This window comes from Rattus norvegicus, chromosome 3 (genome assembly GCF_036323735.1).
Source record: "Rattus norvegicus strain BN/NHsdMcwi chromosome 3, GRCr8, whole genome shotgun sequence".
Classification (NCBI taxonomy): Eukaryota; Metazoa; Chordata; class Mammalia; order Rodentia; family Muridae; genus Rattus; species Rattus norvegicus.
In genome coordinates this window covers 134,464,335-134,489,648 of record NC_086021.1, presented here as the reverse complement: position 1 = coordinate 134,489,648, position 25,314 = coordinate 134,464,335, and the positions used below count along the sequence as shown (strand labels likewise).

General features: G+C 46.5%; 1 protein-coding gene across 5 annotated transcripts; it reads left to right on the top strand.

Moving 5' to 3' along the window:
- The first annotated feature begins 789 nt into the window (after positions 1-789).
- Usp50 (ubiquitin specific peptidase 50) lies at positions 790-24,180 on the top strand. 5 transcript variants are annotated; one of them, XM_003749567.6, is made up of 7 exons: positions 790-1,084; positions 3,639-3,821; positions 4,091-4,286; positions 5,752-5,961; positions 8,218-8,360; positions 15,113-15,245; positions 23,910-24,180. In XM_003749567.6, exons 1-7 carry the CDS (start codon positions 1,032-1,034, stop codon positions 24,147-24,149), a joined length of 1,158 nt encoding a protein of 385 aa, XP_003749615.1. In that variant the 5' UTR covers positions 790-1,031; the 3' UTR covers positions 24,150-24,180. The 5 variants fall into 5 exon arrangements, with proteins under 5 accessions (XP_003749615.1, XP_006235005.1, XP_063141053.1 ...); XM_006234943.5 differs by having other exon boundaries at positions 819-1,084; positions 3,697-3,821; XM_063284983.1 differs by having other exon boundaries at positions 819-1,209; positions 3,697-3,821.
- Positions 24,181-25,314: the final 1,134 nt, after the last annotated feature.

Sequence of the window (25,314 nt, the reverse complement as noted above, 5' to 3'; positions counted from 1 at the left end):
GTTAGAGCTGAGGATGCCGTCCTTTTCCTCTAGTGGAATAGTCTAAGCTCAGAGAATCACGTGTGCCCCTTGTAGATCCTATATTAAGCCCGTGTGATGGTTTGGCTATGCCTGGCCCAGGGAGTGGCACTATTAGGAGGTACAGCCTTGCTGGAGTAGTGGTGACCTTGTTGGAGGAAGTGTGTCACCATGGGGGTGGGCAATGATACCCTCCTCCTAACCACGTGGGAGCCAGTCTTCTAGTGTCCTTCAGATGAAGATGTGGAACTCTCAACATCTCCTAGCATCTCCTGCACCATTGTCTGCCAGGTTACTCCCTTGTTCCCTCCCGCCTTGATGATGATGGACCGAACCTCTGAAACTGTAAGCCAGCCCCAATTAAATGTTGTCCTTATAAGAGTTGCCTTGGTCATGGTGTGACCACGTTCACGACTGCATGTGAACAGCCACAGCAGGAAAACCCTAAGACAGCCTGTGTGCTACAGGTAACGTGTTCATAGCCAGCCGTGTCTCCATCCCACAAGTAAACACTTCTGGTGACCTCACTGTAGTGTGCACTGACATGAGAAAATCTCACTACCTCCTCCATAGGGGGAGAGATGTTCTGCTAGGGTTCGTGGGAGCAGTGTTGCCACACGATGTCCCCTAATCTAGGGGATGAACATCTATGTGTGCTCATGTGTGAGAAACCGAGCAAAGGAGGGAGAGGAGAAAAGTGGGCAATTCATTCTCAAGAAGTTGACCTTTCGGAAGCATTTCAAACAAACCAGTAATGGTATCCCTTGACAACACGTTAGAACCTTGGTATGAAGGGTGACAATTGTGATGCAGGGGAGGACCCAAGAGGAACCAGGCTTGAGTTCAGTGAAGTCAGAAAAGTAGGGAAAAGTGGAAAGTAGAGAAAAAGGGGGAAGGCGTTCAAACTGTTCAAAAACAAAAACAAGCCAGGGGAACAGTTTTGGAGAAATGAAGTTAAAAGGCTCACAGTTAGCTTGTGAGTAGAAGTGAAAGCCCGATGTGCTCCCAGGAACATGGCGTCTCATCGGCCGTTCCCTGCAGATGACTTCGGTGCCTACTACATCCTGTGAGCCTCAAACCCTGTGCCTTTATAGATAACCTTAACAGTGGGGGGCCTTACCCAGAGGAGCGTGGCGCCTGTTGCATTTGGGAGGGCTCTGCCAGATTTGGCCCATGAAGGACCCACAAGAGGTAACTTGTACTTCCTAACCATCAGGGGGCCTCCCTGGCATCACTGAGTGAAGTAAACGACTGGCCCAGTGAGTGCTTCTTAGATGGGTGTAAATGTGAGCAGAGGCACAGAGGGAGGCTGCTGTGTCATGGGGCCTGCATTTCAGATTCAGGCCGTGGGAAGACAGGTCACAAAGACAAAGGTGACCAGCGGCCCTACTGAAATCCGTCAGATAATAAAAGGGAGCTGCACGGATCAAGGAGGCCTCCTGGAGCCTGCAGTGTTTCTCATCTCTGCGTGTTGGGCAGATGCTCCCACCCCATCTCCTGCCATTAAGGCACTAAATAAGTCATTGAATTCTTCTTTAAAAAGATTTTATTTTACATATATGAATGTTTTGCTGGCATGTGCCCTTGGAGGCCAGAAGAGGACATTAGATCCCCTGCAACTGGAGTTACAAATAGTTGTGAGCTGCCATGTGGTTGCTGGGAAGTGAGGCAGAATCTTCTGAAAGGACAGAAAGCGCTCTTAACTGCTGAGCCATCTCTTCAGCCCCCGCCGTGAGTGTGTGTGTGTGTGTGTGTGTGTGTGTGTGTGTACATGGGTATCTATATATATGTGTGTCTGTATATATAAATGTATATATGTATATACATGTACAATACACACATATTATACATGTATATAGATGATTACACACATGTATATGTGTGTATGCATACTATATATAAAGATGTATATATGTGCATATACATTATATGTGTGTATATACATGTGTATATATATACATATACACATAGATATATACACACATGTGTATGTGCATATATGTATATATGTACATATATATATGTGTGTGTGTATAAATATACACTTTTTTTGACACAGGGTTTCTCTATATAGCCTTAGCTATTTATTTTCTTCTAGAACCCACTCTGTACCCCAGGCTAGCCTCAGAGTCTGAGATTCTCCCTGCCACTACCTCTTGAGTGCTCAGATCAAAGGCAGTGCCATCAACCCCCTATTGATGGGGGTTGGGGATTTAGCTCAGTGGTAGAGCGCTTGCCTAGAAAGCGCAAGGCCCTGGGTTCGGTCCCCAGCTCCGAAAAAAAGAACCAAAAAAAAAAAAAAAAGATATCATTGACTATGTGATCTAAGCTAAGTGCCTTGCGTGGTACCTGCATGGTCCTCACAGCAACCCTGCCAGGAAGGTAGTAGTGTTCCCTGTTTTGCTGGGGGATCAGGTGCTCGAGACCACATCTGTGTCTCACACACATTAAGCACATACTCAGTTTCTGTTATAAATGAGCAGGCATAAGAAACCAGATCATATTTATACAACTAGTTATTGGCACAGCAATGATTTGAGTCTGTTTTTTCTCTTTTCCTCTATGTATGTACGTGCATGCCTTACATATCTGTGTATGCATACATACATATCTGTGCCCTTAATGTATGAATGTATATGTTCCTGCCATGTGTATATATCATGTGGTACCTAGAGAGTTATATTCATTCTCACTGTATGGTCTAATTCCATATAGCTTAATAGACAAGAAAATATCTCCGTTTCTTCTGCATCACTGTGTACTTCCCCTTGTAATACTACTGTGGGCCAATGACTTACTCACAGAAGCCGGTTAGTCTATCTGTAAATGGGATTTTAGAAGGACTGTTTCTACCCAGGAGAGCTGTGGCAGACATTTAATGGGGAATATGTCTTCAGTACTTACCATAGTCAGACTAAGTAAAAATGTCTGTGGATGCTACTGTTAAGACAGGAAAGGCTTTGGTTTTTAGCAGTTGCGTTTGCATGTTTAGCCAAGCCACCCTAAGACCTGGAAGGCTGGTCTACAATCCTTCTGCCCTTGGTAGAGAGTGAGTTTGAGAGCAAAACCCATTAAGAATCTTTCCTAGCCATTCATAGAGGTACATACTTTCTTATTTTTTAAAGAGCTTTCTTTTTTGTTATTAAAGATTGATTATTATATAAAAGCACACTGTAGCTGTCTTCAGACATATCAGAAGAAGGCATCAGATCTCATTACAGATGCTTGTGAGTCACCATGTGACTGCTGGGATTTGAACTCAGGACCTTAACCACTCAACCATCTCCCCAGCCCAGGGTACATACCTTTAATCCCAGCACTCAGGATGCAGAAGCAGGGGCAATCTCTGTGAGTTCAAGCCCCTCATGGTCAACATAGCCAGTACAGAGTAAGCCAGGGATATAAGGGAAGGCTCTACTACAAAACAAAATGAACAAAACCCTTCTTGATTGGCTGATGCTCTAACTTCAGTCACTGAGGTGAGAAAGAAGAGAATTGTCAGTTCGGGCCTTGCCTCCCAGCCACAAAAGAACGCTTTTATTTCAGAGGTTGCCAGGGCCTGACTGGTACTAGCACTCACTCTTCCCTGGAAACACTCTCCTTCCATGTGGCCCACACAGTGCGGAGTGTGCAGACTATGACTCCCTTCCGGAGTCTGAGACCCAGCCACACTTCCAGGGCGTGACGGGACTGCGGAACCTGGGCAACACCTGCTACATGAACGCCATCTTGCAGTGCCTCTGCAGCACATCTCCACTGGTGGAGTACTTCCTGTCCGGAAAGTACATCACGGCTCTTCAGAAGTAAGAGGAGTTCTTCCCCGAGTCTGCCCCACCCCAGCTCCCCCAGGTGAGGGTGAGGAAAGGACCCGCTGGAGTCCTGGTGAAGGGCTACAAGCCCTGGCACCATAGGTTCCCAGAGAACACATGGAGGGTGAGGACTGCAGGGTAGATGGGGCTCTGGTGCAGTGTTGTGGACTGATCCCGTGTCCCCCACCCCCACCCCCAACCCAGACTGGGTCTTTTCATTAAATCAGCGGGGGACGTTTGCCCTTTGCCCCTCTTCTTCTCAGGGACTGCAGCGAGGTCACCACGGCCTTTGCCTACCTGATGACAGACATGTGGCTTGGCGACTCAGACTGTGTCTCCCCAGAGATATTTCTGTCGGCTGTTGGCAGCCTTTACCCAGCCTTTCTGAAAAAGACACAGCAAGATGCGCAGGAGTTCCTGATTTACGTCCTCAACGAGCTTCATGAAGCTTTGAAAAAGGTAAGCGTATACATACATGTATTCAGTCTGCATGGCCTGCCCTGCAGTGAGTAGGACATGGCTCTGGTGCTGGGGGTCCTGAGGAAAACATCCAGGTTAGGATATTGTTTATTGGTTGGTTTGATTTTTTTACTTAAATTTAAAAAAAAGTATTGTATGTGCATGTATGTCATGTGTCACTTGCTTGCTGTGTTCCCTTGGAGCCAGAAGAGGGGGTCGGGTGCCCTGGAACTAGAGTCAATTGCCAGCCACCATCCTTGTGGGTGCTGGGAATTGAACCCAGGTCCTCTGGAAAAGCAGCCAGTGTTTGTTTGTTTGTTTGTTTTATCAAAACAGGGTTTCTCTGTATAGACCTGACTGTCCTGGAACTCACTTTGTAGATCAGGCTGGCCTCCAACTCAGAGATCCCCCTGCCTCTACTCCCAAGTGCTGGGATTAAGGTGTGAGCCACCACTGCCCAGTGCAAACCAATGCTCTTAATCACTAAACCATCTGTCCAGATCCTAAAATTATTTTTTTATATTTACTTTTACTTTTTTCTGAAACTGAGTTTTACTGTGGAGCCCAGTCTTTTTTTTTTTTTTTTTGGGTTCTTTTTTTCGGAGCTGGGGACCGAACCCAGGGCCTTGAGCTTCCTAGGTAAGCGCTCTACCACTGAGCTAAATCCCCAGCCCCTGTGGAGCCCAGTCTTATGACTCAGAATCTTTTTGCCTCAGCCCTGCTCCATGTGCAGATATTATAGATGTCTGAAACACTCACATCCCAAGCCTTCTTTGACATGTGGCAGATGCCCAGGAGCCCAAAAGTACTCCAGATTTACTCAGACATTCAGAGGATAATAGCCCAAATGGTTCAACGAAATCAAACAGCTCAAAAAACACAGTAGGAACCTTCCAAGCCAACCGGAAGGCAAAACCCAGGTCCAACTGACCAGGAGAAATTTACCTGTGTTCAAAACAGTGTCTAAACACTCTTTGTCCTAATTACAAAGTAGCCCATGCTGGCTGAAGCTTGAGATCACAGTCCTCTCAGGGAAAGCAGTCTAGGGGCTGTGGGGGTCCTGTTCAACCTTCCCACCCAAGGCCAACCTGCTTCCAAGTGCCTGTGTAGCTTGCCAATCTGTAACCAGCGCTTTCTAAGGGTCAACGCCTGAGCCTTTAACCAGCTAGGTTCAACCCCTGCCTTCTTCACGGGGACAGTGAGAGGCAGTAACACTGGGAAGATACAGGAGATCTATCCTGCTTGCCTACACTGGGAAGAACCAATAAAGAGAGGTTCAGTGATCCCCAAGTCAACTTTGAGGTACTGACACGAGGTTTAGATTTAAAAAGGTGGCTAGCAGTATATGTAACTAAGAGTCCTGTCCAAGGCGGGTGCTACCCATCACTGAGCCATCTTTGTATTGGCACCTATCTTTCTTGCAAGACAGTGCGGTTTCATAAGAGGGATTTGTCCTTTTATGCAGCACTGCCGAGGAAGAGCGAGTGAGAAAAGAACAGCCCAAAACTGCTGCAGGAAAGTGCCAGCCCATGAGACCTCAATCATCACCCGGCTGTTTGAAGGGCAGCTCAGTTACAGCATCACGTGTTTAAAGTGTGAGACCTGCACCTACAAGAACGAAGTTTTCACCATCCTTTCCCTCCCCATCCCATCGGAATACGAATGCTCCCTCCAGGTAGGGAGAGCTCAGCTTCTGAACACGTTTTCCTGTTTTGTTTTTTTACGATGTATGTATGTATGTATGTATGTATGTATGTATGTATGTATGTATTATGTATGTATTATGTATGTATTTAATGTACGCTGTAGCTGTCTTCAGACACACCAGGAGAGGGTATTGGATCCCATTACAGATGGTTGACAGCCACCATGTGGTTGCTGGGAATTGAACTCAGGGCCTCTGGAAGAGCAGTCAGTGCTCTTTTCTGTGTTTTTCAGGCTACCCTGGGACACTGGGCTCAAGCAATCCTGCCTGAGTCTCTCAGGGACTGGGATTACAGTTACAGCTGTAATTTCCTACAATTTTAAGTAGGAGAGGGCTGTTTTATGCCCTAACTCTATAAAGAAAGGTAGCCCATGCATGAACAGCATCTTTAAAAAGCAACCTGTGGTTATAGCTACTGTGAATTTAATTGTATTTCTAAATGTACTCAAGGCAGAGGCCCACTTAAAATCATGGATATGGGAGAGGTTTATTCAGTCTCTGGAGATGGGCAGTGTGTGATTTCTTATGATGATATCATGCCTCCACACAACACATTCTACGGTTTAAGACTAACACTAGTTATAATATTCTTTTTTAAAAGGATTTCTTTTTATTACACAGCATATGCTTGTTTGCCTGTATAGTGTACCATGTGTAGCTTGGTGCCTGAGAAGGCCAGTAGAGGGCATCAGGTTCTCTGGAATTGCAGTTACCGCTATGAGCCACCATATATATGGGTTCCAAACCAGGGTCCTCTGCAAACACAGCCAGTGCTCTTAACTGATTGGCCATCTCCCCAACCCCTAAGACTCTCCTACAGTCTGGATGGAAGCTGTGTACTGTGGAGAGAGGGGAATCCAGTAGCTTGGTTCGCTCGCCTCTCTGATTTTCTTTACCACAGTACTCAGAATGATCTGATTTTCTTTACCACAGTACTCAGAATGATCTGGGGTGTGTGTGTGTGTGTGTGTGTGTGTGTGTGTGTGTGTGTGTGTGTGTGTGTGAGACATGGCTGCAGTGCAGAAAGACCGTGCTTGGTTAGGAACATTCAGGAATCAGACAACATCCTCCTTGTAGACTTACACAAATGTCTTGTTCTTTTGAAAATGTAAAAAATACATCTGTTGATGACAGTTTTTGTGTATATAGTTGGGGAACAACAGAACCCTACTATGTTTTAGTTTTGTTTTCCTTTTGATTGAATGCTAAATAAAGGATGCTGGAAAGAATGACCCGTTCTTGAGTGAGGCACTGACAGGTCTAACAGAAACACTGTACTCTCCTCCTCTAAGGCAAGACCTTGCAGAAGCAGGGCTGGCTGTAGACGTCATCTTCCTGGGTGTGGGCTCTAATTCACCTACTGTAAAGTGTCACCCAGAACCATGAGATATGGTCGTTTTTGAGGCCCCCGGTTGAGTCAGGAGACATATAATTATTAAAGGGCTGTCTGATTTGTTAGTAGAAATTTCAAAGTTGTTTCTTCTGAAATAAAACAGAAAAGGTAAAGTACCATTCATAGATTATGAGTGGGAAAAGAATGTAATCCTATCCTAGCAGTTCAGTGAAAAGGCTCACTACTTCCTAAGTAGATTTTTTAAAAAAGATTTATTTCATATATGTGGGTACACTGTCATTGTCTTCAGACACACTGTAGAGGGCATCGGGTGCCCAGCTTTACAAATGGTTGTGAGCCACCATGTGGTTGCTGGGGATTGAACTCAGGGCCTCTGGAAGAGCGGTCAGTGCTCTTAACCACTGAGCCATCTCTCCAGCCCCCTAAGTAGATTTTTAATTATTATTCTTTACACAGCGTCTCTCTGTATAGCCCTGGCAGGCCTGGAACTTGGTTTGCAGAACAACCTAGTCTTGGACTTGAAGAGCTTCTCCCACCTCTGGATTAAATGTGTGAGCCACCAGCCCCGGCTCAACAAACAAAAACCAACGTCGCTAAGCAGATTTTACAGACTGTCCCAGCTGGTGGTGGAGTGTAGCTCCTGGGTTTGTTTCTTAGAAGAACTCCCAGAAGCACATTTGCACAACTCTTCCAAACTTTTATGCTTTTGTTTGTGTGTTTGAAAGACCAGTCTCCTTGCATTATTCAGGCTGGTCTCAAACCAACGATTCTCCTGCCTCCACCTCCAACACACAAACACCACTGATTTCTGCTTTTTCTTCTAATGTCTTCTAAGGATCCATGGCCACCAAATGTTCTTTCTCCCCCAACAGGACTGTCTCCAGTGTTTTTTCCAACAAGACACACTGACCTGGAACAACCAAATCCATTGTTCCTTTTGTGAAATCAAGCAAGAAACAGCTGTGAGGACCACTATTTCCAAGGCACCAAAAATAATTGTTCTTCACTTAAAAAGGTATGTGGATTTTGAAATCTTGTGGGCAGATGGTTTTCAACAGTTTTTATTGAGATATGATTCACATGATAATAGTTTATCCATTTAATATGTAACTTGTCCTAAAACTCAGCAGCAAAGTGGGTGCTTAGCTGCAAGGTCTCCTGGGTTTAGTTCTCAGTGTCAAGTAAGTAAGAAAGAGTCCAAGCCAGTTTAATGGATTGGATTTTGATTTGATATCTATTTCCCTTTAAAATTTTTAATAAAAAATATGCAACATAAAATCTATCATTCTGATCATTTCAAGGGTATAGCCAATTGTTATACCTTTACACTGCTAATGCCAATCACCACAATTTCCAGAACATTTTAATGCTCCAAACAGAAACCCTGTACCCATCAAGCAACACCTCCACATTCTTCCTCTCCCTGGTCCCTATGCCCCCACTCTTGTTTCTGTCTCTGCAGATTTAGCTGTTCTTGCGCTAGTGTGGCTATACAAGCTAGAGTCAGCTGAAAAGAGGGAACCCCAATTGAGAAGCCACCTGCACAAAATTAGTCTGCAGGCGAGCATGTAGAACATTTTCTAATTAGAGATTGATGGGGGAGAACCCAGTGCATTGTGGGTACCACTTCTGGGATGGTGGTCTAATGTCCTGTAAGAAGACAGGCGGAGCGAGTCAGAAAGCAGCACCCCTCTGTGACCTCTGCCTTAGCTCCTGCCTCAGGTCCTGTCCTGTTTGTGTTCCTGCCTGATCTCCAGTGTTCATCACAGCAATAGGAACCCTATTGCTTGGTACCAGACAGTGGAGTGTTGCTGCGACAGACTTGACTGTGCTGTGCGGGTGGGGAGACTGGGAAAGGACAGTGGGACTTCGGTCTAGAGAAGCAGTGAATGTCGAGAGCCCAGGCTGTTTTGTAGGATCTAGGAAGATAAGAATGTTGAGAGCTATGGAGACAACGGAGGCCTGGCTCGTGAAGTTCCAAGGGAAGTGTGAGGGTTATAGACTGTCCGGGCTGTTGCATATTTGCTATTTTGAATTTAGTCTGGTCAGCTGGGGCTGAAGAGTCAGTTGTGGTGAAGAGGAGTCAGTAGCCCGGGAGTAAAACCTATGCTTACTGGGAACAACTGATGATGGTTGTCTAGAAGCAAGAAGTTAATTGTAAATGAATTATCCTTAATATAAATATAAAGGGTGAATTAATGCGGTGGCTGTCTTTCTTTTCTTTATGCTATTTCCCCAATAATTACATAAAGAATCCAAGACTTACTTAAAATTACAGCTCAGTAGCTGAGCAGTTAAATGATGCGTCTGAAATTTCTATGCTAATCTGGCCCCTCCCAGCCCAGCCCCTGACACTCGCACATTATTATTGATCCGGCTTGCAGACTCCTTCATGGCTCCAATTTCTCCACCCTCCTCACTGGTCTGCCTCTCCCCCTCCCTCTCTCTCTCCTCTGCTGGCAGACGCCCCAGCCTATTCTCTCTTCTGCCCAGCCACTGGGTGATCAGCACTTATTGACACGGCAGAGAGTGCGTGCTAAGAACTGTTTACACAAACCTGAGGCAGGAGATTCTTGGTATAAGCAAAACAAGGCTGAGTCTGGATTGAAATAAGACGAGGGCAGAGAAATTAGCATTTGAATAACACAAGGGTAAACTTCACACAGCGTATAACACTTTATGCCTACAATTAAGAACGATTAAAGGGGTTGGGGATTTAGCTCAGTGGTAGAGCGCTTGCCTAGCAAGCGCAAGGCCCTGGGTTCAGTCCCCAGCTCCGAAAAAAAGAAAAAAAAAAAAAAGAACGATTAAAAAGAGATCAATATCACTGGGGTGAAATCTGAGAAGAGTCTCCACAAAGTTAGCACCCAGAAGCAGTGTTCCATAGGTAGCCAAGGCTATGCCTTGTGCTGGCAGATGGACTAGGTTATTTGTAAGGGTCTTCCGGGTAGTACTGGTTTTTGAAGGCATGAGTGGGTCACAGAGAGCAGCTGAGGTTCAGCACCGTTGAGAGGCCAGGAGAGGCCTTTGGTGAGGGTGCAGCTCCAGTAGCAATTAGAGCCTAAGGGCTGAAGAGGTCTGGGGAGAAGTGTGTGATATGCTTTATATTTTCATGTTAATGTGAGATGCTGGGGACTGAAGCTTGCAAGGGGTCAATTGTGCAACTCGACACAAACTAGAGTTGAAAGGAGGGAACCTCGATTGAGGAAACACCTCCATAAGATCAGGCTGTAGGCAAGCCTGTAGGGCATTTTCTTAACTAGTGATTGATGGGAGGGCCTGGCTCATTGTTGGTGGTGCTGTTGCTGGACTGGTGGTCCTGGAGTCCAGGAGAAAGCAGGCTGAGCAAGCCATGAGGAGCAAGCCAGTGAGCACCCCTCCACACGTGCACTTCGGCACACAAGCCTTTCAATCCAGGTTCTGGGACTGCGTTAATTAGTTTTAGCCTTGCATTTATTAATATTAAGATATGTTTATATAATGGCTAGTGTCTTGGGGTTTCTCTCACTATTACCATGACCACGGTAACTCTTATAAGAAAAACATTTAATTGGGGCTGACTTACAGTTTCAGAGATTTGACTCATTATCATCATGGTGGGAAACATGGCAGTGTGCAAGGACACGGGGAGCTGAGAGTTCTACATCTTGGACCACAGCAGCAGAAGTGAATGCTAAACTAGTGAATGCTAGCTAGACCTCGAAGTTCTCCGTCACAGTGATTGACACACTTCCTCCAACAAGGCCACACCTCCTTATAGTGCCACTCCCTGTGTCCAAGTACTCAAACACATGAGTCCACGGGGGCATTCCTGTCCACACCGCCATAGCTGGAGAGATAGCTCAGCAGAAGAGCGCTTGCTACTCTTGTATGGACCAGGGCTCTGTTCCATGGCAGCTCACAACCATTTGTAACTCCAGTTCCAGGGGATCCAAGGCCCTCTTCTGGCCTCTCTGCAAACAATAGGTAGTCATGTGGCACACATATAACATATAGGAGGACAAAACACTTATGTCCATAAAACATTAAGTCTCTTTTTTTTTTTCTTTTTTTTTGGAGCTGGGAACCGAACCCAGGGCCTTGCGCTTGCTAGGCAAGAACTTTAAGTCTCTTAAGAGGATATATCTACCCATATAAAATGTATTCTTTTTGTTTATGAAATTGTACAAATGGACACAATCATATTCACTGTGGCACCTGTATCAACAACACCTCTCACCCCAGAAGGTTCTTGGAGGGTTCTTTGCCATTCTCTCTCTCTCTCTCTCTCTCTCTCTCTCTCTCTCTCTCTCTCTCTCTCTCTCTGCCTAAGTCTCTGGGACTTACCTAAAGAAAACTATGTGGATGCCTACGTGTGTGTGTGTGTGTGTGTGTGTGTGTGTGTGTGTGTGTGTGAAAACTATGTGGATGCCTACGTGTGTGTGTGTGTGTGTATGTCTATGTGTGGGGGTGGTGTGTGTGTGCATGTGTGTATGTATGTCTATGTGTCTATGTGTGGGGTGGTGTGTGTGTGTGTGTATGTCTATGTGTGGGGGTGGTGTGTGTGCACGTGTGTGTGTGGATGTCTATGTGTGGGGGTGGTGTGTGTGTGTGTGTGGATGTCTATGTGTGGGGGTGGTGTGTGTGTGTGTGTGTGGATGTCTATGTGTGGGGGTGGTGTGTGTGTGTATGTGTGTGTGGATATCTATGTGTGGGGGTGGTGTGTGTGTGCATGTGTGTGTGGATGTCTATGTGTGGGGGTGGTGTGTGTGTGCGTGTGTGTGTGTGTATGTCTATGTGTGGGGGTGGTGTGTGTGTGTATGTCTATGTGTGGGGGTGGTGTGTGTGCACGTGTGTGTGTGGATGTCTATGTGTGGGGGTGGTGTGTGTGTGCATGTGTGTGTGTATGTCTATGTGTGGGGGTGGTGTGTGTGTGTGCATGTGTGTGTGGATGTCTATGTGTGGGGGTGGTGTGTGTGTGTGCATGTGTGTGTGGATGTCTATGTGTGGGGGTGGTGTGTGTGCACGTGTGTGTGTGTGGCCAAAGTTTGATATCTGGTGTCCTCAGTCACTTCCATGTATCATCGTAAAAGGAATTAATCATTCTAGCTAGTCCATCTAAAAGACACACAGTCCAGGTATTTATTTGAGCTGGAAGTCTAGATTGGGCAGGTTTCTATTCTAACCTACACTCCAGTCATAGGTCCCTTGTTATTTGTTCTTCCTGGCCACGCGCTCACGGTCCATCTCCTCCCATGGCAGGTCGTGCTCTCTTCCGTGTCCTTTGTTCTCCCTCTCTCCCTCCCTGCCTCTCCCAGTCAGGGAACTGAAAACCTGCCTATCTCTCTCCACTGCCCAATCACAGGCTTTAGCCTTTGGTCGACCAAGTAACTTGGAGAGCAAAGTTACATAGCAGTATTTGGTATACATGAGGATTTCCGTGTCAAGAAACAACCAGGTCTTAGGGGCCAGCATTTAGCATTTGGATACATAGCAGCATCAGGTTAATCCCCAACACCTCATGGCCGGCTTGAGGCCAGAGCTCACCTGTTCCGATGCCCTACAGTCGCCCCCTTGTGGTAAGATGGCAGGTGGGCCACATGCCTACCTAGCATTGACCTGGGTGCTGGTCTGAACTCAGCTCCTCCCTCATGCTTACATAGTAGGCACTTTTCCTGAGGTCCATTCTCACATCCACCCCAGGGATTTTCTAATTTGTTCTCCATCTCTGTGGTTTTGCCTTTCTTAGAACACCCTACACCATGCTGGTTTTCGCCTGCTGAGACTGGCTCCTTTCACTTGATTTTTGTTTTTGTTTAAGATTATTATGTGTACAGTGTTCTACTTGCGTGTGTGCCTGCATGTCAGAAGAGGGCGCCATATCTCATTACAGATGGTTGTGAGGCACCATGTGGTTGCTGGGATTTGAACTCAGGACCTCTGGAAAGCAGGTCTTACCCTCTGAGCCCTCTCTCCAGGCCCACCCCTACCCCGTGTTTTAATCCTTTTTGTGCATGTACAGTTGCTTCTCCATTAGCTAGCTGGTGGACACTGGCCTTGTGTGCAGTCTGGGCAATTGTGGATAAAGTTGTTGCATTGTATAGCATGACCATGAAGTCTAGAAAACTTCATGTTTCTGGGGATGATTCCTGTCTGGGAGACCTGGTCACAGGGTTTTATTGCTGTGAAGAGACACCATGACCATGACAACTCTTTAAAGAAAAACATTTAAGGGGGCTCGAGAGATGGTTCAGTGGTTAAGGGCACTGACTGCTCTTCCAGAGGTCCTGAGTTCAAATCCCAGCAACCACATGGAGTCTCATAACCATCTGTAATGGGATCTGATGCCCTCTTCTGGTATCTGAAGACATCTACAGTGTACTCACATACATAGAATAAAATAAGTCTTTAAAAAAAAAATCATTTAACTGGGGCTGACTTACAGTTCAGAGGTCTAACCCATTATCATCATGGCAGGGAGCATGGTGGTGTAGAGGTAGACATAGTGCTGAGAGGTAGCTGAGAGTTCTATATAGGGATCCACAGGCAGCAGGCAGAGAGAGTGACACTGGGCCTGGCTTGAGCATCTGAAACCTCAAAGCCTGCCCCCAGTGACACACTTCCTCCAACAAGGCCACACCTCCTAATAATATCATTCCCTGAGCTTATGGGGAAATGTTCATTCAAACCACCACAAAGGGCATCCCCTTAGTTTTGGGGAACAGGGTTTGCTTCTTTATGGCCCAACAATGACTTAGCTCATCTGGTAAATTTCCTGCCTCAGACCTAAATCAGCACATTTTCTGAGTGAACATGATTTTTTAAAAATAATTTATTTTTACTTTATCTGCCTGCTTATATGTCTGTGTGAGGGTGTAAGATCTTGGAGTGACAGACAGCTGTGAGCTGCCATGTGGGTGCTTAGGATTGGACCCAGGTCCTCTGAAAGCAGTCTGTGCTCTTGACTGCTGAGCCATCTCTCCAGTCCCATGACCATGGCTTTTTAAAAGTTTTTGAATGATTCTGATAAAAGCCTAGATTCGCTGACCTCTGATCTATATAATCAGAGAGATTAAAGATTCAAACAGGGATTTCTTATTAAAATGCTATTTTTAGATTAGATCTCTGCTTTGAAACCAGGATGATAACAAGGCTAGCATCAAGGCAAGAGCTGGGTGCCGTGGTGCACGCCTTTAGTCCCAGCACTCAGGAGGCAGAGGCCGTGGGTCTCTGCAAGTTTGAGGCCAGCCTGGTCTACAGAGAGAGTTCCAGGTCAGCCAAGGCTACAGAATGAGACTCTGGGGAGAGAAGGGGGAAGCAAAAGGAGAGAGGAGGAAGAGAGGAGGAGAGGACAGAATGGGGGGGGGGGGCAGAGACAAGAGAGAAAGGAGAGGAAAAGGGAAAGGTGGGGGAGGGGGAGAGTAAAGAGAAAGGGAGGAGGAAAGAGAGGGGAGAGAGGCCAGGGAGGGGGCTATGTGGAGAGAGAGAAGTGAGGGTGATTTGACTTGGCCCCCAGCGCCTGCTGTCTCCCCAAGGCAGGCTTGCCTTGCTCTCTCCACAGTAGGTATAGTCTGCTAAGGGCTGAGCTCTCTCACTGACATACTTTGTTGTGACATACATATGGGTCTAGCATTTGCAAATATATTTTGATGAGGAAGCAATTTACATATCAGGTCATCACCTCAGAAATTCGCCCTAACTGCACACCAACTGTGTTTAGGCGTGTGGACCTCCCTCGCCTGAGGCCCACAGACATCTTTTGATTTCCTGCATCTGTTATCTCTCCAGGTTTGACATCCAGGGTGCAGTAAAGAAGAAGCTGAGGACAGATATTCATTACCCACTGACCAACCTGGACCTCACTCCTTATATCTGTCCAGTCTTCCGGAAACATCCCAAGTACAACCTGTGTGCAGTTGTGGTAAGTTCACTGCTAACAATTTAATACTGAGAGGAGAGAACACCCATCGTTGGCCCCACCTCTGCCTGGCCTTGACCACGTGCACTGCCAGAGGTCAGGTCTGTGGTAATAGCGTTCTTGTGTCATCATGAACACTTTGTAGCCAGCACCCCACGCTAGGTACTAACAGTTCCAAGAGTCCATGTCTGGCCAAAGCCTGTCCTAGAATATCCAGGGGGTTCCTTTGGCTTCAAGTCAGCTGTGACTCATGCTGAATCCTAGCAAACAACGTTCTATGATTCAGATGTAGAGCCTCCCTCAGGAGCCACCAAAGCAGCAAGCCATTCTCTGGGCTTTGGGATCGTGGTATGAGCTGTTGTGTCTGAGGGTGGGGGTTCCTCCAGAGTGTAACCCTGTCATGGGCCCTCTGACATGCTGCTGGTGACTCTGCCCGTTCATCCCATTGCTCAGTAATACAGGAACTATGGAGTTGGGTGTGGGGTACACCACCAGCACTCGGGAGTCAGAGGCAGGCAGATCTCTGAGTTCCAGGACAGCTTGGACTAAATAGTCTATTCCAGGACAACAAGGGCTACATAGTGAGACCCTGTCTCAGAAATATGGACGAGGGAAAGGGCTTGTCATCAGTCTTCCATTGCTCCCTGGCACAGAACCACCCCATGCTTTTATAGCTCGGCTGTCTCCTCTGTAGGCCCCGGCTCCTTTATACCATTAGCCCTTCCTCTCCACACCACTGTTCCTCCTACCCTGAGGTTACACATAGATGCTAATTAGTGGGAGTTTCAAAGGTGCTGCTTCCTGAGATCTTAGATTTTTAACTTCTCGTTATATCTGTTTCTGACTTAGAAAAAAGATCTTAACAACAGAAAAAATAGACCTTATTTTTAGAATGTAACTGTGTTATGAAAGGTGCACACTTATGCAAGAATCACTCCAAGTATCTTTAAAACGCCTTATGATTCATAGAACTGAGTTATTAGTTGAGGCACCGGAAGTTAGCTCTGAAAGACACAGACATGTAGAGCTTGTGCTGTATGGCTGATGCAGCAAGAGATAAGAACTAAGCTTCTTTCAAACCATAATGCATGCATGGCGGTAGTAAAAGGGTGACTACACCCGGCTATGCTAGCCAGAGCGTCAGGACCTGTTAGAAAAGGGCGGCTCCTGGTCCCATTCTGGACCTCCTGACCTATGGTACACACGCCAGCTGCTGGGCGAGATGTGCACACGGATCCTTGAACAACTCTTCTAGACTAGAGGGGCTTCTTGTGTGTGTGTGCATGTGTGTGTGTGTGTGTGCGTGTGCGTGTGTGTGTGTGCGCGCACACACCCTGGAAGAGAGTGGACTCCATTCATTTTTTTCTTTCTTCGTTTACTTATTTTTCACTTGCTACATCTAAGGTATTGAACATTTTTGTTGATTTGCTTTTTAAGACAAGGTTTCTCTTTGTAGCTCTGTAGACCGGGCTGGGCTCAAACTCACAGAGAACCACCTGCCTCTGCCTCCCAAGCACTGGAATTAAAGGCCTGCGCCACCACTGCCCAGTGATAGTGAACATTTTACTAATTGTATTTATAGTGTCATTCTGAAAGCTTTTTTGTGACAAGGTCTTGAATTTTCTTTTTTGTCAAGGATAACATTGAACTCCTGGTGACTTGCCTTCACCCCTCAAATGCTGAGATAACAGGTGTGTGCTACCACACCTGGCTGAACGTGTTGCTTTACGAGGCCTTTTCTCTCTAAAATTTTTATTGTTCGTGTGTGTGTGTGTGTGTGTGTGTGTGTGTGTGTGTACCCTATGTGTGTGTGTACCCTATGTGTACAGTGCCCACAGAGGCCAGAAGGGGGCATTGAATCCCTTAGAGATGGAGTTATAGATGGCTATGAGCTGGGAACCAAACATGGTCCTTCTGTCAGAGCAAGTGCTCTTAACCGCTGAGCTTTCTTTCCAGTCCCTCAATTGGTGCATCTTGCTTTTGCGTTTTATTTTATATAGATATATGGTTTGCAAATATTTTCCTGCACACTATGGTTTTCCCCTCCACTCTTTCATTTTCTTTACTGTGCCATTCCATTTATCTATTAATTTTACTGCCTGTAGTTTTGATCGCATACAACAAGGCTTTTGCCTAGAGCAATGCTGTGGCCCTTTGCTCTCATGTTTTCCTTGAGAAGGTGTGTTCATGGGGGCAGGCATGTGTTCATGATGCATGTGCACATCTGTAGCTGTGAGTGGAGGCCCAACAAAGCCCATCATGTGCATGGGCCATACTTCCATTATCTGCCAGGAGTGACGAGCGCCTAGGCGAGAGCCATGTCTATACTATTCTCGGTTCCATGAGGTCCCACTTGCCTTCTTTCTGGAGCTGCCAAGTCTTGTCACGGAGTCCTTGCCCGTGCTTCTGTCTTGCACACACACCTCCCTTTTCCTATAGGGCTTTAGTTTTTTGGACTTTATGTTACGGTCTTTGATCTCTCTCGGGTTGATGTTGGTGGGAGGTGAAAAAGAAGGATCTACTTTCATTCTTCAACGCGCCGCTGTCAGCTTTTCCCAAGGCATTTGTTAAAGAAGCTGTCTTTTCTCCAGTCTGAAGTTTCAGCATTTCTGTCAAAAAGTAGGTGACTGCAGAGATCGCTCAGAGCTTGCTATTCCCCTGGAGGGACCCACGCTTGATGCCCAGCACGTACATGGCAGCTTACAACCATTAGTTACTCCAGTTCTAGAGGGATCCAACTCCCTCTTTAGGTTCCTGTGGGGTACCAGCCATGTACATGGTGCAGACTAACACATAGGGGACACACACACACACACATACACACACACACACACACACACACACACTAAAAACTTAGCAATCTCAAACACGAATCAGGAAGCTGTAGTTGCATGGACTCACACTTGGCTCTTCTAGTCTGTTCTTCTGATCACGCCTCTGTTCTCACGCTACTACCGTGCTATTTTGTTACTGCGGGTTGGTAGTATAGCTTTTCACACACCACTTCGATTCGTCTTTAATCATTTGGTGCTGACTGAAACAGGACCATACAGCTCTATCCTGTTGATTCTGCAGATCTGCCCTTACTCTATTCGATAATCAACACACCTTACACACAGGATTCACAAACACAGACTGCTCCACCAGCACTATCCATTTCACCGCTCACTAAAGCATATCCCAGCCCAGTCTGTTGGAATTGCGAGGCTAAGGTGAGTTCCCACCCTTCTTGTTGCTATGCCTAATGCTGTCTGGAGAAAGTGTTCCTTGGCTCTGGACTTCTGTTACCAGAAGCATTCATCCCTCTCCTTGGACTAGATTTGAAGATGTGTAGTTCTCAACTTCCACTGGTTGGATTTTCAGTCACTAGGTCACAACATTTTGTAGCCCGTATCAATATGTGGCATCTGAAGAGAGTCCACTACTCAGAAACCTTCACAGGATGATTTGCTATTTCTAAGTAAGATTCAATAGCGTCTTCTGGTCCTAAGCTTGGTGCTGCCCCCTGCTGGAAGGAGGGCGATGCTGCCTCTCTGCATCTCTGAGGAGAGGCAGGTGCTCATATGCAGCAATGTGGGGAAGGGGTGACCCAAATGATGCAGTGGTACCTGTGTGAACCTTCTGAGTCCCCAGGTGCCTGGCCTCTGAGGGAAGGCTCCTTTTCCCCCAGTACTTGAGGGTGTTCTCTAATCCCCTCCATGTTACATCTCTACTGGCCAGTCAGTAAGGCTGAGTGAGAGGGAGCCAGTCAGTGGGGCTGTTTGGTTTGTGACGCAGCAATCTACATTTGCCAGTCAGGGTGAGGTTTCTCTAGCACACTGCATTCAGACAACAGGTCCCTTATCCAGATGGCTCCTGGCCACAGCACCCTGAAGAAACAGCAGGAGGAGGATGGAAAAGGCTTTCCAAAGCCAGGCTACTTGGGAAATGTCAGTCAGGTTTGTTATATAGTTCATCTGCGAGCCTCACTTTCCCATAATCCACAAGGTGGGTGGAGTGCCCTGCCTGTCTCACTGCAGAAGAAAGACTCCTCACTCCATGGAGGCAGGTGACAGCTATCCTCCACACTGTTTACAGAGTGGGCAGACGCTGCACCCTTACCCTACAGTAGATTTCTTACTGCCATGGAGCTGTGGTAGTGGGAGCAGTCATCTTATTTATGCCACTGTGCTGGTATCCCCAGATCTCTGGGTCTTGCAGTTTGGTTTTTTCCTGCTGATTTCCAGTGTTCTCAGGAACTTACGCAGTTCTACACTTGCTGCTTGGTTCTTTATGGAGGTGCACAGGAGGTGCTGTCGCTTTGGTTAAATCACTGTGTGGAAAGTTTTCTGTTTTTGTCTTTTGGGACAGGGTTCCTCTTTGTAGCCCTGGATGTCCTGGAACTCACTTTGTAGACCAGGCTGGCCTTGAACTCAGAGATTCACAGGCTTCTGCCTCCCAACTGCTGGGACAAAAGGTGTGCGCCAATGCTCCCAGGCTGAAAGTCTTTGTGTTTAAATGAGAAATTGGTGGTTGAAGTTGTAGCTGTTGATAGAGCGCTTGCTCAGGACCCATAATGCCTTGGCTTTAATCTGCAGCACCATAAACTGCCACCAGGCTCACATGCCTATAATGTAAGTGATCAGCACTCGGGAGGCAGAGGCAGGACCAGCTCAGGGTTATCTTTACCTGGGTAAGCTTGAGGCTAGCCTGGGCTACATTAGACCCTGTCTCCAAAAAGTTTTTGAAGTAAAACAGGAAAACAAAACCGGAGTATAGAATTTGGCAAGTTGTCCCGTGAGCACATCCATGCAGTGTGAACAGGGTTCAGTTTCATCAGTGTGTAACTATCTGAAATTTCTCTTTGAGGGCAGAAGCCAGACCTCTAATGGGGTAACTCTGATTCTGTTTTACGCAAATGAATCTTGCAGTATGTATCAGGTCATTAGGAAATGGTCCTTTTGCTCAAAATTCTTTAGCCATGATCCACAGTGCTACTGAGGATGGTTCATTCTCTCACGGGATAGGCTTCTACTGTGTGAAGACACCGTCCCCTACTCACGTGTTCTACTGGGGTGCTTTGGACCATTATGAGTATTGCTGTGGTGGTTCTCGGATGTTTGCAAGACAGACACAGCCTTTTGGAGTCTATTTGTAGGAGTTGGGAGTTCTGGCAGGAGGGCATGCAAACATTAGTAAACACAGACTGGTGGCATTCCAAAGCACTTGTTCTCATTCACTTCTCAGCAGCAGGAAGGGAGACAGACTGTGGCTGCCTTAAGTCCCTACTGTGCTCTACATCTTCCCACTGGGCTGTTCTAGTTGTCTCCATGGAGGGACAGCACTTGAACTGATGTTTGTCCTCTATCTTCCACAATGGGATGGGCTTGAACTTGGTTCCTGGGTGCTAGGGTTTCTGGTGTGCATTCTCATGTCCTACTGAGGTTCTGTGTGTGTGTGTGTGTGTGTGTGTGTGTGTGTGTGTGTGTGTGTGTGTGTGAGAGAGAGAGAGAGAGAGAGAGAGAGAGAGAGAGAGAGGGGGGTCTTCAAGTCTTTTGCCTGTTTTTCTGTTGCCTGTGTTCTTATTGCAGTACAGGTCGGAGGCTGAAGCACTCAGGGATACACTGCTTGCTGGGTGTGTGTGAATCCCTAGGTTCAACCTTAGTATCCAGGAAAATCCAAGTCTTAGTGCATTACAGCTACTTTCTTATTTACCGAACGTGCCTCAGCAGGGCACACGCAAGGACTTACATTTGGTTCTTTTTTTTTTTTTTTTCTTTTTTTTTTTTGGAGCTGGGGACCGAACCCAGGGCCTTGTGCTTCCTAGGTAAGCGCTCTACCACTGAGCTAAATCCCCAGCCCAAGGACTTACATTTGGAGATAGGCACATGTCCATCTCCATCTCTAAAGGTTCTACCAGCTCACTTTGGGGACAAGGTCTACATATGTCAATCTGGGTGCACTGTTCCAAAACATAATGTGTGCTCAAAAATTGTAAACTATCATTTTGTTGTCCAGACTTAAGGGTGTGTACAGCTCAGTGGGTTTGGGGTCTATTTATATTGTTGTTCATGACCATCAATTTCATTTTAGAACATTTTCAGTCTCCCTAAACGAATCTTCCCTACTCCTTTCTCCCCACCAGACCCTGGCAGCCATCAGTGGACTTCTGTCTGGGTTTGCATTCTTTGGCACACAATGGAATCGTAAAACTTACCTTGGGTTTTTGAGAGAGCATGTTGCTATGCAGCTGTGGTTAGCCTGGAATTCACTCACTATGTAGAGCAGGCTGGCCTTGAGTCCTTCTGTCTGGGAGTAAAGGTCTAAGTTGTGTGGGTTTTTTTCCCTCACTATGCTTCTAAAGAATTCCCTAGGTTGAAGCATGTACTTTTATTTCTTTTTTGTTGCCAATAACATTCTACTATGTAAACAACACATTTCAGTCACTGAGAGGTACCTGGGACCACTCTACTCTGTAACTGTTCCCAGTGGTGCACAGGGTTTTGTGTGGACATACGTTTGATTTCTCTTGGGCAGATACTATGAGAGAATTGCTTAGACACATGGTAACTGTATACTTAAACCTTGAAGAGTTGTCAACTTGATTTCCACTGTGATGGTGACATTTTGTTCCATCAATGTATGAGGTCCCAGCTCACTCAAATTCTCCATTCTTGGTATTACCCAGCTCTTAAAAAAAATGACCAAGGAGTTGGGGATTTAGCTCAGTGGTAGAGCGCTTGCCTAGCAAGCGCAAGGCCTTGGGTTCGGTCCCCAACTCCGAAGAAAAAAACAAACAAACAACAACAACAAAAAAGACCAAAAGTGACATTTTTATTTATTTACTTATTTATTTATAAACAGAGTATCTTATAGCCCAGGCAGGTCTTGAACCATATCCTGAGTACTGTCACATGCCCCCACATCTGGATATCTTGTGGTTTTGAGTAGAAGTTCCTTTATTATCTATCACACTGAACACTTTTTTTTTTTTAAAGATTTATTTATTTATTACATATCAGTACACTGTAGCTGTCTTCAGATACACCAGAAGAGGGCATCGGATCTGTTTACAGATGGTTGTGAGCCACCATGTGGTTGCTGGGAATTGAACTCAGGACCTCTGGAAGAGCAGTCGGGTGCTCTTAACCGCTGAGCCATCTCTCCAGCCCCCTGAACACTTTTCATATACTTGTCCCTAGTTGTTGGCTTTCTGTTTGTTTTGGTTTCCCATTCTCAGGCAGTTCTTCTTCCCCTGGCTTGGTCTGGCCTCTGACTCACAATCTCCTGCCATAGCCTCCTGTGTTGGGACTCCGGCCACTATGCTTTTTACATGCTAAAGGTTTTATGTTTTATAGGCTATTTAATCATGCGTGTGTATGTACGTATGGAGGCACACATGGAGTAAACATATGGAGCTCAGAGGACACCTGCAGAAATTAGTTCTCCTCCCCGCCTCTGGCGCCAGATACCCAACTCAGGTTATCAGGTTTGCTGGCAAGTGCCTTAGCCTGTCCTTCCACCGAGGGGTGCAGACCTCAGTCCTGCAGGTTTTCTGGAACCTAAGTCCTCTTCTCTCCAGCTCTTGTGTGACTTCACAGTTCCAGTGCTCTGGTTCCCGCCCACCTCATCCTCCTCTTTAATCTGCTTCCTCCATTTTGATCTATGACAGGAAGAGCCAAGATGGAGACTAAGGGAGCATATGTGGGCATCCCTGTGCTGCATTGCATAGGATATCTGATAAAGGCGGAAAGGGGGCTGGAGAGAAGGCTGCTCAGTGCTCGAGAGCACTGGCTGCTCTTGCAGAGGACCTAAGTGTGGTTCCCAGCACCCACATGATGGCTTACAACCATCAGTAACTCCATTCCAGGGAAGCAGAAACTCTCCTCTGGCCTCCACATACACCGGCACATGCGGTGTACACACAGACACTTGGGAAATAAATACACATATTAAATAAAAAAGCTGGACACTTTCATTTTGAGATAGGGTCTAAGCTTTGGACTTGTGGCAGTCCTCCTGCCTCAACCTTTCCAAGGCTTAGGATTACAGGTAGGAGCTACAGTGGCTCAGGACAAGTCCTACTTCCTGCTGTTAACAGACGCAGAGTTGGGGCTTGGCAAGGTGGAAGAGTTCCTAAAGTTACCATCTGATGTTATTTTCTTCCTTTTGTATGAGGGGTCAGCATACTTTGTGAAAACCAGCTAGGAGATACTGTAGGCTTTGGAGGCCGGGGTTCTTGTGCCAGCTCCCCAGTGTTAGTGTTGCAGCACGGAGACAACGAGGCACAACCACACATGGAGGCTCACAACCGCGCGCACCTCCAGTTCCAGGGGAAGTCAGTGCTTTCTTCAGGCCTCCCAGCACTGAGCATGCATGTGGCACACAGGATGGGAATTTTATTTATAGGAGCACACTGCAGCTGTCTTCAGACACACCGGAAGAGGGCATCGGATCCCACTACAGATCCGATGGTGGTGAGCCACCATGTGGTTGCTGGGAATTGAACTCAGGACCCCTGGAAGGGCAGTCAGTGCTGCTAACGGCTGAGCCACCTCTCCAGCTCCCTCTTAAATCTTTTAAAGCTTATGCGTACTGATTTCCTACCTAATTCTACTACTCAGTGAATACAGTGTTCAGTCAGAGCATTCAATGTGCAAACCATGCATTCCACCCTTTCTTTCCTAGAACCACTTTGGAGATCTGGATGGTGGCCACTACACTGCCTTCTGCAAGAACTCAGTAACTCAGGCCTGGTATAGTTTTGACGACACCCGAGTCAGTGAGATTCCAGATACTTCTGTTCAAACAGCCACAGCTTATCTTTTATTCTATAGCTGCCAGCCTTTTTCTATCCCAACACAGAAGCGCAAGAGCTGGGACAGCACTCCTGATTACGGCAAGCCAGCCGTCAGGAAGTGGCCGTGAATATGCTTTGTTATTAAATCCTTCCCACCTACTCACATCGCTAAGGTTTGTACGTCTCACAGACAGCCTCTCTAAAACAAGTCTGCAGCACAGAAGATGGCCCTGCTCACTAAGGGCAACACAGAGGCCAGTCACGGCCACCACAGGGGCCTAAGAACTGCAGGTTTCAAGGGTCAGTGCTCCCTGCAACGGGTTTCTATTACAATGTATTTCATACATACTAAGTTATTTTCCCCCAAATTTTATACTAATTTTATATCTGTGCGTATGTGGGCAACTTGTGGGAGTTAATTTTCTTTTCCACTATGTGGGTCCTGGGGACTGAACTCAGGTCCTCAGCATTAGTGGAAGACATTTTTACCCACCAAACCATCTCTACAGCTCAACACAAATAACTGTGTTTACATCCGTGAATAAACAAACAGAGCAGAGCAGAGCAGAACCCAGTGGCAGAGTGTTTCTTCAGCACGCATGAGGTCCTGAGCCTTGATTGCTAGCACAAGGGAAAAAATTAGATGCACATAAATGGCTCTGAGTGTAAGACTGTGACCTGTTGGGCTGGAAGAGCTGGCTCAGAGGTTAGGAGCCCTTGCTGCTAGCAGAGGACCAGGATTCAGTTCTCGGCACCCATATGGTAAACATAATACACACAGGTAAAACACCAATACAAATAAAAGTAAGTTTAAAAAAACAAAATCATGCAGCCAGGCAGTGGTGGCACACGCCCTTAGTCTCAGTGCTAAGAAGGCAGAGGCAGGCGGACCTCTGTGATTCCAGGACAGCCAATGCTACACCAAGAAACCCTTTATCAAAAAACAAAAACAAAAGAATCCCATACAAACAAACAAAGACCTGGAAGATCAAGTTACTAAATTGATGACTTGAAGCCCAAGCTCTAACTCCCCCAAGTAAGCTAAATAACTACTTCCTAAGAGCCGTCATTTAGAAGAGACCCCCAAGCCATTCGAGTCATTGCCCCGCCCGCCCTCGGCTGCCTACTGCACTGCAAGGTCGAGGCTCCAGTGCTGAGGACACAGCACACTTTAGACACAGGCTTTGAAGGAGTAAAGCTGGAAGTGACCTGACAGCCTGCACTTGAGGACATTTTCATAGTTTCCCAAGTTCTGTGCAAGCTGCCAAGGAAGGAAGCAATCAGCAGTCCTGT

Excerpts from the sequence above, each read along its gene's own strand:
- Usp50 (XM_003749567.6), top strand. The coding sequence starts at position 1,032 with ATGGCGTCTCATCGGCCGTTCCCTGCAGATGACTTCGGTGCCTACTAC. Across the intron at positions 3,822-4,090 it reads TACATCACGGCTCTTCAGAA|GGACTGCAGCGAGGTCACCA; the intron begins GTAAGAGGAGTT and ends TCTTCTTCTCAG. Across the intron at positions 5,962-8,217 it reads AATACGAATGCTCCCTCCAG|GACTGTCTCCAGTGTTTTTT; the intron begins GTAGGGAGAGCT and ends CTCCCCCAACAG.